The 18,521-nt window shown below is 36.1% G+C and overlaps 1 protein-coding gene across 2 annotated transcripts in view; it reads right to left on the bottom strand.

Moving 5' to 3' along the window:
* The window catches only part of CIP2A (cellular inhibitor of PP2A), a 36,489-nt gene that overhangs the window by 16,375 nt on the left and 1,593 nt on the right, over positions 1 to 18,521 (bottom strand). The window contains exons 2-12 of one of the 2 annotated variants that reach the window (XM_025913417.2): positions 15,539 to 15,686; positions 13,016 to 13,128; positions 12,070 to 12,164; positions 11,467 to 11,563; positions 10,463 to 10,585; positions 10,173 to 10,318; positions 6,113 to 6,188; positions 4,286 to 4,504; positions 2,852 to 3,011; positions 1,196 to 1,337; positions 1 to 100 (exon numbers count right to left, since the gene is read on the bottom strand). In XM_025913417.2, the coding sequence (XP_025769202.1) occupies positions 1 to 100; positions 1,196 to 1,337; positions 2,852 to 3,011; positions 4,286 to 4,504; positions 6,113 to 6,188; positions 10,173 to 10,318; positions 10,463 to 10,585; positions 11,467 to 11,563; positions 12,070 to 12,164; positions 13,016 to 13,128; positions 15,539 to 15,686 (1,419 nt within the window). Of the gene's footprint in view, positions 101 to 1,195; positions 1,338 to 2,851; positions 3,012 to 4,285; positions 4,505 to 6,112; positions 6,189 to 10,172; positions 10,319 to 10,462; positions 10,586 to 11,466; positions 11,564 to 12,069; positions 12,165 to 13,015; positions 13,129 to 15,538; positions 15,687 to 18,521 lie in introns of those variants that run through there. The other variant, XM_086675515.1, reaches the window with a different exon arrangement.

The raw sequence follows: 18,521 nt of genomic DNA, 5'->3' as shown, positions 1-18,521 counted from the left end.
CTGCAGGATTTTGTAGAAGCTTACTTCCATGCCAGGAACCAATGGTTTAAGCTTGTTCATCAAATCAAGAGTTTTCAAAACTACATCAGCAGCAAGTTTGCTTTAAAAATAAGTCATATTTCAATTAGATAACTAAAAAACTGCTTAGAGATTTCTGTCATAATTCTAAGAATATTCTGAAAAACCAACACTTTTGTTTCTAAACCTCAGGAAGATGAAGTATTTTATTTATTTATTTTGAGAGAGAGAAAACCCAAGGAGGCTCTGCATGCTGAGTCCGACATAGGCTTGATCTCATGAACTGCGAGATCATAACTTGAGCCGAAATCAAGAGTTGGACGCTTAACCAACTGAGCCACCTAGGCGTACCAAAGTATTGTTTCTTTTGGGAAGTAAAAATACAATAGAGACCAGCATCCTTATAACCCAAGTCCAAAAAAACAAATTGGCATTAATAGTCTAAGTTTAGACAGTGTTTGTTTTTCTAAACTCAAATACCAGCATGCTTCAATTTTCTGCTCCAAATTACTAGTAGCATTGACAACATGACCTATTTAATTCTTAGCTCTGTCATTGGAATATCAACAATAAAGGGCAACCTTAAGTGGTGTAGAATACCTAATATTTACCAATACACTAAACCATGTTTTCAGCCTTGTACCACAAGGCAGTATAAAAAAGTAAAAAAAGGTAATCCTTGTCCTTGAGGATCACAAATTGACAATTTCAACATGGAAATCAGAACAAATCAGTATGTAGCATTTAGCAGGTCCTCACTAAAGACTTGTTAATGGACTTAATTCATGAGGGAGGAGGGGGATAAAATAATCTCATCACTATCAGAGAAAATCCACCTTTAAATGAAAGTCCTGACATGCCAGTGAAAAGAACAACCTTTGTAAGTACAAAAACTACTAATTTCCTCATAATAAAAAAAATGACTGTTTTTCCATGCTTTTTGGTTAAAATGAACATAAAAATAATTCCTGAGGCAATGTCAAAAAAGCCTCCTAAAAAGGAGTATAAAAGACCCTTAGATAATAACAAATTAAAACAACACAAAATGAACAATGGAAAACAAATCACATGTTAAGATTATCCTTTCTTTAGAAGCATATAAACTATGAATTGAATGTTTTTAAAATTATGAAAAAACTTTTGTTAATTCTGTGCCATTTGGATTTCATATACGCACCACAAATCAGAATCTGCTACCTTTGTTCCAAACCCCAGATCAATCTTGCCATATGTAAATTGTTGTTCTATCAGAGTGGTACATTTGACAGTAGTCAGAATTTTTGCAACATGCATTTTTAGAGTATCATCTCCACACAGAGGTAAGTTTTGTTAAGGAATACAAACAAAAAATTTTCAAAAAACCGCTTATATTTGTATAGCACTTTATAGTATTTAGAGTGATTTCAAAGTATCTTGTCACTCCACTTCCATACAATTATATTTAGCTCAATGGCAGATTAGGAAACTAGACCTCAGAGAATTTAAGTGACTGGTAAGTGCCAAGAGATGGGACTGAGACCAAAAGTCTGTTACTCTGCCGGATGTTAGTATTAGCAGGTTATCACAATGGTTCAATATTTGCTGAACCAAGGAAAGTTATTCTTTCCTATTTTGTATACTACAAGTTAATTTGAATATCTATATTAAAAAGGGGTCGGCTTTGGCTCAGAATAGTACCAGTTTTGAGGTTTGCATATAACAGCTATCTCTAGGATCAAGCAACATAATCATGTGTCTCTACAGCAGTGATTTTCAACTTTGGCTGCATGTTAGAATCACCTGGGCAGTTTGAACAATCAATCACAACACCTCCCCCTTCCCCCCCCCCCCCCCCCCCCCCCCGCCAGGGTTTCACATTACTCCAATTAAATTAGAATTGCTGGAAGGAAGTAAGGTTCAGGTGTATTTTTAAAACATTCTCCAGGTAATTCTAACACATAGCCAGGGCTGGGAATTACTGCGGTAAAGAAAAATTAAGAAGCAGCAGCTCAGAGAAGAGAGTAAACAGATGTGGAATTTGCTCTAGGGCAGGACAAAGTTGAGCAAATTCTTGTTGCTCTGAGATATAAAAAAGAAAACCTGACCAGGTATAATATAAGAGATATGGTTTAGATATAATGGCTCCTTATTGATAATAGAAAGCATTAATGAAATATTTTAAAAATGGAACTTGGGCTTCATATGGACATAGAATCAGCTGATCTAAAAGAAAACAGCTAGCACAAGGAAAGACCTAAGAAAAATGCATGCAATATGGAAGTTAGGCAGTGACATTAACTGAACTCAAGCTTTTCTTTTTTAGAAATAAATGAATTTGTCTTGACAACATTTGTCTTTTTTATAACCAAGTGTGATGTCATCTTTATTAAAACATTCCTAGAGACTTTAATTTTCAGTAAAAATTATAATATAAACTAAACTATAATGACTCTACTGATGTTTGTTTATTCTCTGATTTGCTGCTACCAACGGTGGCACCACAAATCGCCCAGGGACAGCAATTAGCACTAGAGTAACAGAGCGGTTCTGTTACTTTAGAATATATCTCCTAATCTCAAATTATGATAAAAATGTCCAAATTAAGTTTAAAAAGTATTCTAAAAATATTATTTAGTTCAAAAGTTTTACAAAGAAAAATAAGGAAAAAATAAAGTCTGGATAACTTTTTTCACACTCTTTATTGAGGATTAGTACTATAGTTTAAACTTCAGTAATTCTGAATAGATGCAAGCGTGAGAAATGACAAAATTACAAATAAAGACAAAAATGCAGTAAATGTGATGCTAGAAAAAAAATGAGCGGTTAGTTTCCATGTTTTAACAGCAAAGGATATTTAACAAAACTTCAGTGGCCTTGACCATTCTTTCGCATTTTTTTCTTAGTAAAGCTTCATTTAGATTTTGTTCTGTGAATTGAAGTTGATCAAGGATTGTAGGCAGTAGAAGGGTCACAAATCGGTCAGCTGAGGAACAGTTAGCAGTATCTACAACATCCTGGAGAATTAACCACCACCAATGATTAAAAATCAAAATAAAGATGGAATAAAGAACACAGAGCTAGTCATCACTGAGCTGCAACACTCTCATCACATTTCTTATAATTACTTCAATAGTTGATTGACCTGTGTCTCCTATTTAAAATCTACCCAGTTTTGATGGCTATGACTTTTTTCTTAAATGGAACAGTAAGGTTTGGGGTTATTAAACTGTAAACAAGACTTAAAAAAAAATTTTTTTTTAAATGTTTATTCTTGAGAGAAAGAATGAGTGGGGGAGGCACTGGGAGAGAGAGAATCCCAAGCAGGCTCCAGGCTTTGAGCTGTCAGCATAGAGCCTGATGAGGGGCTTGAACTCATGAACCACAAGATCATGACCTGAGCTAAAGTCGGATGCTTAACCAACTGAGCCACCCAGGTGCCCTTCAACTACAAAGAAGACTTTTAACTAGACTGTATCTGTGATTTCAAAACAAGAATCCTGAATTTGCCAAGTGAAATTACATAATTAAATAACAATCACTGGTCTTAATACTTTACAACCATAAATAATTCCCATCAAGGATCTTGAAAGGCTTTTTAAAACGCTAAAACTGATTAACGGTCAAGACCAACATAAAACAGAAAGAATAATTTGTGCATAATCTTTGACAAATATATTTAATCACTCATATACATTTTTGTTTGTGCCTAGGATCCAGTCATGAAGGGAAACACTCCAGGAAGATACTGTGTTAGGCAGAATGGCATAAAAACAGGGAAAACAGTAGAGAATGCTAAATGACTTAGATAGTAGAAACTACCAGAATGTAATAGCCTCTACAGAAAGAATTTTTGTCTGTATCCTAAGTGCCTCGCATTGTCTGGCATGTTCCACTCCATCTGAGTGACTGAATCCAATGTTCTTATATTAATCCACTCAAAGGATAATAAAGATGGTCAACAGTATCCACTGAGACGGAGAAGCTGAATGTTACTACTGCAAAAAACATAGTCATACAACAATAAACCATACAAATCTCAGCTAATACCTTTACTTATTACACTGAAAGGAATACATATAAGTTATTCAGTGTGAAAAAAGAAAACAGTAATGTCCCTGACTTTGCCCAAAAAAAGGAAATTTTGTAGGTCAATGTTAGGGAGCTTGTTACTTGAAAAGTTTTCATAAAGTATATAAACACTTTGAAATTTACTGTGAATATTTTTGAAAGTAAACTGTTCACTGAGAATCATAAAAATGAAGAGGCATTTTGGTTATCATTATATTACCTCTAATATTTCCTTGAACAAGTCCAAAGCTAAAATAGAACAGTTTTCTGATCCATCCAGAGGTTGGCTTGACCAACGAAGTAGAGCCACAGTAGGATCTAAACATTTAGAACGGCTTCCCAGAATGGTGTTGCCAGATGGAGACTGCTCAAATATCATCTGAGTGAGCACATGGCGCAGCTGAGTCACTGAACAGAAGGCAAGAAGTAATTCTAAAACCTGTGCAATATAAAGTCTTCGTTAAATGTCAATTTCATTGGCCTGTAATGCATAAAGCAACCAAATGATGAAGTTGAAAATGACATATTTTTAAAGAAAATATTCTAAAACAAAAATTAAAAACAGCTTTCAATTTTTTTTACTATTCTTTTTCTTTCTTTCTTTTTTATTCATTGGTGCAAAAAGGTGATTTTATTAAAGCAGGGGGACATGTGTGCAAGCAGGGGAGGGACAGAGGGAGAGGGGAGAGAAAGAATCCTAAGCAGGCTCCATACTGGGAGTGAGATCATTACCTGAACCGAAATCTAGAGCCAGACACTTAATTGACTGAGCCACCCAAGCTCCCTGAAATGACCATACTTTTAAGACAGCACTGTATTAATCAGGAGACCATATGCTATGGTTTGGTTTGACACTGTACTGTGTTCCAGTCCATCCTTAACGACAGTATTGCACTGTTTTAACTATTACAGCTTTACGTTAAGTCTTAACATCTGGTAGTGTTAGAAATCCTCCAACTGTGTTCACTTTTTCCAGGATGGCCCTGGTTATTTTTGGACTTTTGTATATCCATGTGAATTTTATAATTAGCTTCCCAATTTCCATATACACCAAAGACAAAAAGAAATATAAAAACAAAAAAACCCACTAAAGCCTGCTATGATTTTGCAAGTGTTCTAATCTATGAACTTAGTATATCTGTATTATTTAGGTCTTTTATAGCTCTCAATGTTTTGAATTTTTAAAAAATATTTATTTTTGAGAGAGACAGACAGAGCACAAGTGGGGGAGGGGCAGAGAGAGAGGGAGACAGAATCTGAAGCAGGCTCCAGGCTCTGAGCTGCCAGCACAGAGCCCAACACAGGGCTTGAACTCACAAACCATGAGTTCATGACCTGAGTTGAAGTCAGACGCTTAACCTAGTAAGCCACCCACGCGCCCCTATCTCTCAATGTTTTATAATTTCAGAGTAGAGACCTTGTGTGCGTTGTGTTGAATTTATCCCCTAAGCATCTGATGTTTTAAAAAAATCAGAAAATAGGAGTGCATGGGTGGCTCAGTTAAGTGTTCCACTCCTGATTTCAGCTCAGGTGATGATCTGTTTGTGAGATTGAGCCCCATGTCAGGATCTGTGCTGATAGCATGGAGCCTGCTTGGGATTCTTTCGCTTTCCTTCTCTTTGCCCCTCCCTGGCTCGCACACAGGTTTGTGCGCTCTTTCTCCCAAAATAAACAAATAAACATTTAAAAAAAAAAAACCAGGAAATCGTGTCATTTTTAAAGCTGCATTTTCTATGTAATGTTTTGTACATGTCTTTTGATGAGCTTATGGATATGTCTCTCTTAGCTATGTAGCTTAGGAGTGGAAACGCGGTGTCACAGGGTGTATGCATATTCACTAGGCACCGTGAAACAATTTTCCAAGGGGAATGTACCAGTGAATGAAGATTTGAGGGTTCTAGGGTATTGGTAATGCTCTATTTTCTGATCTAGGTAATAGTTATATGACTGTGTTCAGTTTGTAAAACTTCAGAGCTGCACATTTAAGATTTTTCTGCACATTACAGTTTTCAAAAATTTAAAACAAAAAAGTTATGTTTTTACACACCTTTGAAGAAGAATCAGGATCCTTTCCATTAAGAAGACCTAATACTTGATTGAGACATGAAGAAAAGTGCTCATACCTAGTTTAAAATAAAAATATACATCAAATGATAAATATGAAATTGATACATCAAAAAGGATTTATATACAAGACAAATATAAAATTTAAGTGATTTCTTTCATCTATTTATTTTGAGCTTCTAATATAGAACAATCTTTGCAAAATTTATACTTGAATGATACATCCTGTATTTGGGAGAATGACTCTGTCGGAGAGCAATGGTTATATGACTGCTGCAAAGAGTTCAATTAGTCCTTCACAATGGTTATATGACTGTGTTCACTTTGTAAAACTTCAGAGCTGTGCAGTTAAGATTTTTCTGCACGTTACAGTTTTCAAAAGTTTAAATATTCAAAAGAATAAAGGCAGGCAGAACATATTATGTAATGTAAAATGCAACATTATAATGGAGAAATGTATAGGATGCTGGGAGGATGAGTATCAAACCCATACTTGCTGTGGTAGGCCAGATCAGCTGAGGTTTCCCAGACTTGAGTCTCAAAAAACAAACAGGAATTAGACATCAGAAGGGGAAAGTATTCCAACCTTCCAGCAGAAGTACTTCAGAGGGAATAGCACATGGTTACACAAAAGGCATTTCTAGCAAGTTGGGGATTCTATTTATCGTCTGAAATGCTTAGACAAAAGTACCTACAAAAATGTAAAGACACAGGGATAAGAGCTTACCAGAGACCAGATTTTTGATGGCTATGCTGGGAACCTGGATATTTACCTTGAATGCAATGGGAGATCACACACTTTAGCATTTTATTTTTTTTAATGTTTATTCATTTTTGAGAGAGCGAGTGAGCGAGCGTAGGGAACGGGCAGAGAGAAAGGGAGACACAGAATCTGGAGCAGGCTCGACGCGGGGCTCAAACTCACGAACCGTGAGATCATGACCTGAGCCAAAGTCAGATGCTTAACCAACTGAGCCACCCAGGCGCCCAAGAACACAGACTTTAAAGGGGACATACGGTTGAAGGAAAGTTGAATATAAGTAAAGGGAGGCAATAGAATGGGACACTGAAGAGACAAGACACTTGAAAAAGGGGACAGAATGAGAGTTAATGCACAGAATAACAAGATGTGTGTTTATGAGCGAAACAGAATGACACCAAATAAGAATTGGTATAAACACAAGTAAATTGGTTCAGGAGCAAAAATTTGAAACAATTCCAATCAGGTAGGATTCAGGTTGTTGTTGCTGTTGTTCTGTGAAACAAAAATAAGGTCATCTTCTGAGTGAAAAGTGTCAAGAGGAAAGTAGTAAATATTTGAAAGACCACTGTAGATGGGGTGCCTGGGTGGCTCAGGTGGTTACACATCTGACTTCTGCTCAGGTCGTGATCTTGCAGTTTGTGGGTTCAAGTCCCATGTCAGGCTCTGTGCTCACAGCTCAGAGCCTGGAGCCTGCTCCAGATTCTGTGTCTCCCTCTCTCTCTGCGCCTCCCCTGCTCATATTCTGTCTGTCTCTCTCTCAAAAATAAACATTAAGACAGAAAGAAAGAAAGAAAGAAAGAAAGAAAGAAAGAAAGAAAGAAAGAAAGAAAGAAAAGTCCACTGTAGGAAATGTAAAACAAAGCTGGGAATAAATATGACAGGTGCTGTCCAGATAGAGATAGTGAGTATATGGGATACAAACTCATAAAGTGTGATTTTCCCAGGTTTTGATTGGGAACCCGGCCATTAGACTTTGGGACAGATTCAGGAATAGTTTGCTAAATGGTATAGCAAATGAACAAGACAACACAATTAAATACAAGTTCCTTTCCAGAGGTGATTCTGGAGTTCTAGGCTAGACAGAAAATAGATAGTGAAACTGAGAGATTTATGGAAGAAGAGATTAAGCAACCACTTACTAATGCTAAATCAGATTATCTTTTGGTCCTCCTGCAGAGGTATATCCTGTTTACTTAGAAGTTGTTAAATAAGCACTATTTGATGGCCAGAATGGGTATACTGGGAGGACTCTTAGAACAGATAAAGAGAGAACAGGTAAAGGAAGGGCACTCTGGAAGGTTTTCTTATCCACCTATGCTTAAGAAAAAAAAAATGAGGGGCGCCTGCGTGGCGCAGTCGGTTAAGCGTCCGACTTCAGCCAGGTCACGATCTCGCGGTCCGTGGGTTCGAGCCCCGCGTCGGGCTCTGGGCTGATGGCTCAGAGCCTGGAGCCTGTTTCTGATTCTGTGTCTCCCTCTCTCTCTGCCCCTCCCCTGTTCATGCTCTGTCTCTCTCTGTCCCAAAAAAATAAATAAAGGTTAAAAAAAAAAAAAAATTTTAAGAAAAAAAAAATGAAATGCTAACATGAATGCTTCTTGGTTCGGAAAAACATCAGTTAACCACATGGATAGTAATCAACCTTGCCCTAGTGGTTAGCTTTTTAAATTTTTTTAAATTTAAATGTTTTTATTTATTTTTGAGAGAGAAAGAGAGTGAGAACAGAGAGGCAGAGAGAGAGGGAGACACAGAAGCCTAAGTAGGCTCCAGGCTCTGAGCTGTCAGTACAGAGCCAGATGCGGGGCTTGAACTCAAGAACCATGAGATCATGACCTGAGCTGAAGTCAGATGCATAACTGACTGAGCCACCCAGGCGATCCAGCTTTTGTTTTTTCTTTTTTTTTTTTTTAATTTTTCTTTTTCAACGTTTTTTATTTTTATTTTTGGGACAGAGAGAGACAGAGCATGAACGGGCAAGGGGCAGAGAGAGAGGGAGACCCAGAATCGGAAACAGGCTCCAGGCTCTGACCCATCAGCCCAGAGCCTGACGCGGGGCTCGAACTCACGGACCGCGAGATCGTGACCTGGCTGAAGTCGGACGCTCAACCGACTGCGCCACCCAGGCGCCCCCAGCTTTTGTTTTTTCAACTTCTAGATTCTATGTTCCTTAAAATTAGGGACTATGTCTTTATACAACTTTTGGATTCTACATTCCTCAAAGATTAGAGACTAGGTCTTCAAATCCCTGCCTCTGCTAATAATCCCTCCTCCCCCAATACTTAACCACAGGAGGGGCTCAATAATTGTTTTCTCATTTGTGAACGACTAAATGAACTCTGAAGCAATCCCTACAACTTCCTAATTCATGATTACAAAGTAGCTAAGGCATTGGGAAAATTTAACTTCAGAAATTAAAAGGCCAGGGTGCCTGGGTGGCTCAGCTGGTTAAGCAATGGACTCTGGATTTGGCCCAGGTTAGGATCTCACAGTTGTGTGATCCAGCCCTGCTTTGGGCTCTGTGCTGACAGTGTGGAGCTGGCCTGGGATTCTCTCTCTCCCTCTCTCCTCTCTCTTTCTCTCTCTCTGGCCCTACCCAGCTGTGTACATGCAAGTGCTCTTACTCTCTCTCTCCCTCTCTCAAAAATAAATAAATAAATATTTAAAAAATATTAATGACAGAATCAACATGTAACAAAAAGATGGGTCTGACTAGCAGTTATCTGAGATGTTTAAGAAAAAAGATATAAAAAGGCCATGAGCTCTTTGGAAAACAGTCGCTAACTGATCTCAAAAGATAAATGATTACATGAAATGTCACTGAGATAGAATGGGCATAAAAAATGTGTTCTCATTTTACCTTAAGACACAACAGAGGCAAACAATAATGTTATCCATTTTTATGCAGAAAAGAAAAAAAGGACAAACACACTGACATGAATGTTCTTATGGTAACAGTATTCTTTCAAAGAATTCTAATGTCAAGATTTAAAACTGGTGTTGGAAAAGATTAATCAAGATGTGTACATTTAAGAGAATGAGACAACTTTATTCATCTAAGAAACACACACACTTGCCCTGTTCTTACACTTTTACATTTCAGACCCGAAAAGCAAAATGACTGGGAATAAAGCACATCAAAATATTTCAATTTTATTCCTTGTTCATCAGTAGAATCCAAGTTCACTAAATCTGAAAAGGCAGTTTTATTAATAACAAACATATGTTGGTTGAAAAGAAAAAAAAGGAATACCAATAAGTCTTAAAATTTGTCAGAGAGCCATACCTGGTAAGATAATCAGCAATTTTGGGATTCTTAAGGAGATCCATCAATAGATCAACTGAATACTTCCTAGTAAGTGTGCCATCACCGTTTATGAGAATATTAAATATTAGCTGAAAAGTCTGATGAATGTTTCGAGCATGGAACAGCTTAAAAACAAATCAGGAAAACTATATTATACAAAAAATGTAGGTCGACACCATTCTAAAATTTAACAGAGTCTCAATGACTTAAAATATCAGAGAATACAAATTCCAGAACTATTTCACAAATAATAAAAAAATCATATTTACCTTTTCCCCAACCTCTTCATTTAATGTCAAACTGGACAATATTGAAAGTGCAAACACAACCACAGTTAAACTACTATGGGCCAGGAAGCTTATAAGAGTTCGATAAAAAGATTTCACATTATTCTGAGAAAGAAAAAAGTTCAAAAAGATATTAAAACAAAAATTAGTATTATATTTTGGTTTAGGATGTCTATCTTGAACAGAGTAGGTAATCTTTTATTAAACATTATCAAACTTGATAGATCATTCAAAAAGTGAGATGGCACATTTTCCATATTGCTTATAGTAATAAAAGCAGGTACAATCTCAGTGGAAAGTTGAGTCCCATGTTAAGATATGGAACTATGAGGAAATGTTTATCTTTCCCAAACACTTCCATGGCTCAAGATAACCTTCTGTCTCCAAAGCACCTCCAGTACATGAACAAATGAGATACTGTTTAATTTAACAACAGGAAACAGGTGATACTAAGTACTGCACAGCAGGGAAACTGTTCACAAACTAAGAATCAAAGAACTTTCTTGATTTAACATATTTCTAACAGTGGTTCAGTTAACCTCATTTGTTCACCTTCAGTGATCACAAGGGCTGGTGATTACTGCTAGTCATTTATTCATGGATCTTTCTAGCGGAGTTGCCACTAATTTTGTGGAAATAGAAGACTGAGGTAAACGGAATTGCCAGTGATGTGCATCCTTCCTATTAGCACAAAATAATTTAGAATTTCTCTTATTACTTAATACAAGAAATAGTGGGATGCTATAGAGAAGGAAAACTTTTAGTACTCGTTTATTAATACTTATCATCTTAAATACAACATGTGCAAAGGGTGGAATACTTCAAGTTAATTATGTGTCAATGTGATTGTTCCTTAATTCTGATGAGTCAGCTGCATGAGACATGAGAATTCTTGTTAATCTATTTTTAATGAAAAAGATGGATACAATTTTCTTTAAGTTTAGAACCCACCACAAATAAGAAAGATTTTACGCAAAACTTCTTACCAAAGTCTTTATGTATGTTTGAACAGAAAGATTGTGTCGACAAAGATTTGCCAATAATCCTAGACAAGGCATTGTTAACTCATCTTCAGGAGACTGACTGTTGTTTTAAGGAAAATAATAAAAGATAAAAGCATTAAGTTCATTTTAAATTACTCTTTGATAGTAATTCACATTTAAACTCCTTTTTATATGCAAAAACAATGTGAACACAGTCAAGCTTTGAGTAGTATTTGGACCATTTATTTCATGTTTTGAAACTAAATGATCTTATTGAATTGTAGCACAGAAATATGGAAATAACAGAATGACCATGTGCTATCTCATCAGTATATTCTCCTATCAAGATTAAATATAAGCATACAATTTTCAGGGTTGATAGTTTTCTGTCCAAATCAATTCATTTTATAAATTTCTGTTATGAAGACTAAAGCCGCTTTATGCACTTGATCCTTGAAACTATCTAAAAGGAGTAAACAAGAATCAGAGTCTCACTCAATTTAAAAAGCTGGAAAAAATTATCTAAGAAAAACTGAACTATTCCACAGTTTTAGTTTGAAAATAAATCAACAAATTATTTGGTTACATGTTTGGTTGCATACTCACATATGATCTATCAGGAATGTAATTAACTCATCTATATTGGCACCAGAATGGAGAATTTTGATGTTATATGTTAATCTTTGTAGAAGTTGAATGCACTGAGAATAAAAAAAAATAGTAATAAATATAAACATAAAAACATTTCATATGGACTCCTAATCATATTCTGAGTGTGTCACCATTTTAGGAAGCAGAGTTTAGAGCAAGAACTTTTCGATTTCTTAAATGGTTCATTTTTATTTTTAAACATAAAGTAGTGAGACTACTAAGAATTTTAGGGTTCATTTCCTGATTCCACACATTTCCACACAATCTATTTTAAACAGAGCATCTTGTCATCAACCTGGTTCACTTAACCATCTTAAACAAATATGCAAGCTGAAACATATATATTCCATCAATTCTAAGATATATTTTTTCATATTTTTGCCACTTTTAAAACTGCATGTCAGTGTAATTGGTAATGTTTTCCTTTCTTGCAACTGATGGCACTTTAGGTTCAATAAAATATTATCTGTCTGAGAACTTCGAGTCTATGCTAAATAAAACTAAATCTATAGCTTCAATTTTTTTGTAGAATGTTTCCTCAACTGACTGAAACTAGATGCCAACTCATTTTGCAATTTTAATACGAATAGCTTACATCTCAAAATGCTGACATCTGTGTTTATAAGTCTGTCAAAGCAGTTATAATGTAGATTTGTTTCTTTTCAAAATAATGCTGGATGTGGATAAGCTTCCCTCCTCTAGAAACTTTTAAATTAGTAGTACATGTGTAATCAACCAGCTCTTAAATTTATTAATGGGGAGAACTGGGGCTATTCATGCAGTATTATGCCAGCACATATGCTATAAGCTAGCAATTTACAATAGATACTGTGAATTTTGATCTGCAAATAAGGAAGGAAAAAGAAGTATTAAGTGAAAAGTACTGTGTGGGTGTATGTACCTGCAAAAACACTGAATCACCATGGCAAGTGCTGCCCCGACAAACCATTCCTGCCAGCACGCTATTCAGGTTGTATGTGTTCTGAAGACAGTCTCTGGTTTCATTGTCTACAGCTGTAAGTTAAGATAAAATGGCACCAAATATTTAAAAAAAAAATTTTTTTTATGTTTTTTAATTTTTTTTTTGAGAGAGAGCGAGCGAGCGAGCAGGGGAGGGGCTCCCTCTCTCAAGAGGGAGACACAGAATCTGAAGCAGACTCCAGGCTCTGAGCTAGCTGTCAGCACAGAACCTGATGCGGGGCTCAAACTCACAAACCATGAGATCATGACCTGAACCAAAGTCAGACGCTTAACCAACTGAGCCACCAGGTGCCCCAAAATGGCACCAAATGTTTTTATTCATGGTTTTCATGAATAAAAGAGAAATAATCTTTAAGTTTATTTTGTATTAAAGTTACTTATCAAGTATGATATGGCTATTTTACTTATAATTACTTTCCAATTCAAAAGTTTAATCAAAGAAATAGTATGAGCTGTAAAAGGGAAAGGAGTATAAGCTTTTCCTTTTCTGTCAATAAACAAATGATTTTTCTATGTAGACTAATTTAAGGGAAAAACTTGCTTTACATACTTGCAGAAATTTTGCAGTTAAAAGATTATCATCTCAATTTTTCTGTAACTTAAAGCTGCTCTAAGGAATAAAAGTCTATTAACTAAAAAGTAAAACTTAAAAAATAAAAAGACTGTAACTTTAAAAATTTCTAATATATTTAAATGTTGAAAATGACTGCCATTCTCACACAAAAGGTTGGTGGATATTAGAATTAGCATAGCTTTTTTGGAAAGTAATTTAGTAACAATCATCAAATTGAAAAATGACCTGAAAATTCTGAGAATTAACTCAACAGAAATATACTAATATTTGACCAAAAAATCCATAAAATGTTCATTGCACTATTGATTCTGATAGCAAAAAAAACTTGAAAAAGAGCATACATGAGTTTCCACCATTAGGAGCATAGCTGAATAAATTATAGTACTCCACAGTGTGGTACAAGGCAGCTATTAGATAACAACATGGAAAGATAGCTAAGATAAGTGAAAAAAAAGAAAAATCTGATGCTCTACAACACCATTTTTAAAAAAATAACCAAAATTATCTGTTATAGAATAGAAAAGATCTAGAAAGGGACACCTGGCTCAATTGGTTAGTGCCGGACTTCGCCTCAGGTCATGATCTCATGGTTTGTGACTTCGAGCCCCGTGTCTGGCTCTGTGCTAACAGCTCAGAGCCTGGAGCCTGCTTCGGATTCTGTGTCTCCCTTTCTCCCTCTGCCCCTTCTCGGCTCACACTTTGTCCCTCTCTCTCTCAAAAATAAATACACGTTAAAAAAAAAAAATTAAAAAAAAAAAAAGAAAATATCTAGAAAGACACCTGTCAAACTCTTAAGAATGTTATCCACCAACATAGAAATGATGAGGAGGTGGTGATGAATAAAGACTCATTCTATTTTACTCTGTATCTGTACTAACTTGAGAGATACTGGGCCACAGTGGCTATTTAAATTTAGATTAATTGAAATTAAAGATTTAGTTCTTCAGTGTACTACTCACACTACAAACGCTCAATAGCCTTAATGTGGCTAATGGCTACTATAACAAACAATATACATATAGAATATTTCTATCATCACAGAAAGTCCTACTGGGCATGTTGGTCTATGTTAATATTTTTGGATCACTGAGATTTTTTTTCATAATAAGCATGTATTAATTTTATAATCACACTCAGAATTATCTCCCCCCAACTCGCAAGCACACATTAAAAAAAAAAAGTACCCATTAAATGAAAATTTAAAAACTAAAGATAGAAGTAGAAAAAGCAACACCTACATTTTTACCCTTAGCTCTGAGTTCAGTGTAGCCTATCGAAAAAGAGTGATTTTTTTCATCGCTAGCTATGACTTTTCCGAGTGATGTAGTTAGCCGAGGTAATATATGCATGTATTTTTTTTTTTTTCAACGTTTTAATTTATTTTTTTGGGACAGAGAGAGACAGAGCATGAACGGGGGAGGGGCAGAGAGAGAGGGAGACACAGAATCGGAAACAGGCTCCAGGCTCCGAGCCATCAGCCCAGAGCCTGACGCGGGGCTCGAACTCACGAACCGTGAGATCGTGACCTGGCTGAAGTCGGACGCTTAACCGACTGCGCCACCCAGGCGCCCCTGTATTTTTTTTTTTTAATTCAAAAGTAGGCCAGCATGTCTCAAGGTATTCTTTTCTGTAGACCACTGAACCTTTGATATACTTCAGATTCTTTGTTCCAATAATTTTAAGAATGGATGCATACAATATTCTCTTTACAAGGGATCCATAATGCAAAATAGTTTTGAAAGGTCCCACAAGGAAGAAATCTTTTGAATGCGAATCATTCTCCAAAAAATACTATAACTAAATCCACCTTTTAAAAATATTAAATTCAACATCTTCTAAAAACTGGAAAAGAGAAACTAAATACATTACCTAGTTGAGACAGCAAGCTGATGATACTTAAGACCAGTGGTGCACTTATGCTTGGGTCTTCAAGTAGCTCCACAAGGCAGCTCAAGCATTCACTTGGTAGTATCTGATTTGGTGTAAACAATCGTGTGAGCTTCTGCCCAGAAATTACCTACAAAACAGTCATTAAAATGTGTTAGTTAAGATTTGGCAATTTGCATCTCTTCTCCACTTCAAACAAGAACTCAGTTCTTCCAAAGTACCACTGCCTCGCTTTTTCCCAATTTAGAAGTCATAAATGCTGTTCCCTCTGCCTGGAAAATTACCCATCTCTTTTCTCACTGGCTAATATAACCATTCAGATCTGAGTTTTAATCCGTTTCTGCCTGAAGCTAACCCTCTTCCACCAACTAGGTTAGGTTTGCCTATTACACTATCCTATTGTCTTTTATACTTTTATTTCACAAGCTGGCAAACTTTGACAACCCAGCAATACTTACCCTTACTACACAGAACACTCTATTAAGTCATAGGTTTTAAATCAACACTCTACTACCAACATATTTATTGAGTCAGTAAGTTCCAGTATATGCACTCCACCTATTTTTAAGGGAGACAATGCAAAGTGAAAACTAGCTAAATCCAAAGGCTTACCTATGGGATTAACTATGTGATCACTCCTTTTGTTCCCTCCAAAGACAGTTGCTGAGCCCAGAAGTTAGAGATGACAAAAAGGGAAGTTAAAAAAAATTATTTTAGGGGCACCTGGGTGGCTCAGTCGGTTAAGCGTCCGACTTCGGCTCAGGTCATGATCTCACAGTTCACGAATTTGAGCCCCACGTGGGGCTAACAGCTCAGACCCTGGAGCCTGCTTGGGATTCTGCGTCTCCCTCTCTCTCTAACCCTCCCCACTTGCGAGCATGCTCTCACTCTCAAAAATAAATTTAAAAAAAATTTAGAAAATTATTTCAAGTAGTCAGGTCAGGCACAAATTTTCTTTTGGGTTATTCAACTTTTTTACTCCCCTCTTAAAACTCTATAAACCACCCTCTCCTTTTCCCCCTGAAAAGGTAAAGCTGAGATTGAAGGCCAAAAACAGTTGTCAGCCATGTATTTTCAAAATGCTTTTTGAATGTTATTAAAAGCCTATTGTAAAAAGAAGTATCTTTTCTATAAAGATGGAAAAAGTTATTTTAGAATTAGATAAAATTTTTTTTTGTTAAAAGGCCTAAGCAGGAATCCTTCCTTTCTATATCTCTCTTTTATTTCCTCACCCAGATGTCAGTTTTTCTTCTAAAGCTTTGCTGATAAGAAAGCTTCAGGATATTTATTCCTAAGGAATATTTTTGTTGTTGTTTATTTATTTATTTGAGGGAGAGAGAGCGCACAAGTAGGAGAGAGACAGAGAGAGGGAGAGAGAATCCCAAGCAGGATGCCCACTGTCAGTGCAGAGCCCAATGCAGGGCTCAGACCCACGAACCCGTGAGATCATGATCTGAGATGAAGTTGGTTGCTTAACTGATTAAGCCACCCAGGTGCCCCTGAAGAGTTTCAACATTAAAGTAAAAAACAAAAAACAAAAAACATTAAAGTAAATTTGAAAAGACAAAAAAATTTGGTAGATATTTGGGGGTAAGGAATCTTCTTATTGCCCTTTTGCTTACTTATATAAAACTAGTCCTTTAGAAGATAAAGACATTTTCTGCTTTAAAAACTATTTGCCTCAGGACAAGACCTGTATTTCAACAGCATAAGTACTCCAACATGTAATATTTATTACAAGGTAAAACGTAAAAACCACTTTACAAATTTTCTTTACTTGGATGTTTTCATGCAAACAGATTTTAGTAATAACTAATTTTAGCACTTACTTTGGCCTAAGCATTGTTCTATGTACATATGTTAATTCTTTTTATCTTCATAAGAACTGTTAAGTGCTGTTTTGCAGATGAGTAAACTGAGGCATACACCAAGACGCAGCATAACTGAAATTCATTGTTCCCGAATCCATGCTCATAATCATTACGTAACATTAGCACTATAAAAAACCACCAAACGTGAGACCAGCCCAGCTCTGCCAATCATAAAAAAATTCAAAGCTCAGGTCCTGCATGGGGCTACAAAGAAAAAATATAGAAGTGCAAAATAGCAGAATCAATCATCTCCTTTCACATGATAGCCACTTCTTTGTATCCTCAGATGTTGCTCTCATGAAGTATGAACAAAGATATTCACCATTAGTATCACCCATCAAAATGGTTAAAATTTAGAAATCTGAAAACACTAAGGATCTGTGTGGATGAGTGACAGCAAATTTCACATATTGCTGGTAGGAGGGTAAAAATGGTGCAACCGGTGGAAAACTGCGTGGCAGTTTCAACAAAAAATGAACAAAGATCCACCAAAAGACCTAACAATTCCACTCCTAGGTATCTAAATGAGTGCATATATCTCAAAAAAATATAAAAATGTTTATAACATATTTGCTCTGAATCCTACCCAGAACTGGAAACAACCCAACTGCCCATCATCAGAATGTAAGTAAGCTCTTGCCCATTTATACAGTGGAATTCCTACATAGCAATAAAAAAGAATGAAAGCACTGGCACATGTGCAACATGAATAGATTTTATAGATTTGTAGAGTAGAAGCCAGACACAAAAGTACATATTATAGGAGTCCACTTATCTGAACCTTATGAAACGGGACCACTGAAGAAACCTTATAGGGGACTGGAAATGTTCTGTGTCATGAAACAAGTGGTACCTACTTGACTATATACGTATGATAAAAACTCAAGCTCTTCACTTAAGATCAGTGCACATTATGTGCTGTATGTATGTTATCTCTCTAAATGGCAAAAGAGTTTTCAGTAAAACCCTTAAAAGTTCCGGAATGCAGTATCAAGCAGTTTCTAAGCCTCAAATTTCTTTGAGTTTCCTTCAATTCACTGCAACATGGCTCTCAGATTCAAGGCATGTTTCTGATTAGTATTTAAAATGATGTA

This window comes from Puma concolor, chromosome C2 (genome assembly GCF_028749965.1).
Source record: "Puma concolor isolate L17-30 chromosome C2, mPumCon1.1.hap2, whole genome shotgun sequence".
NCBI classification, from domain to species: domain Eukaryota; kingdom Metazoa; phylum Chordata; class Mammalia; order Carnivora; family Felidae; genus Puma; species Puma concolor.
The sequence above is the reverse complement of the archived record's forward strand: the minus strand, read 5'-3'. Positions and strand labels throughout refer to the sequence as shown.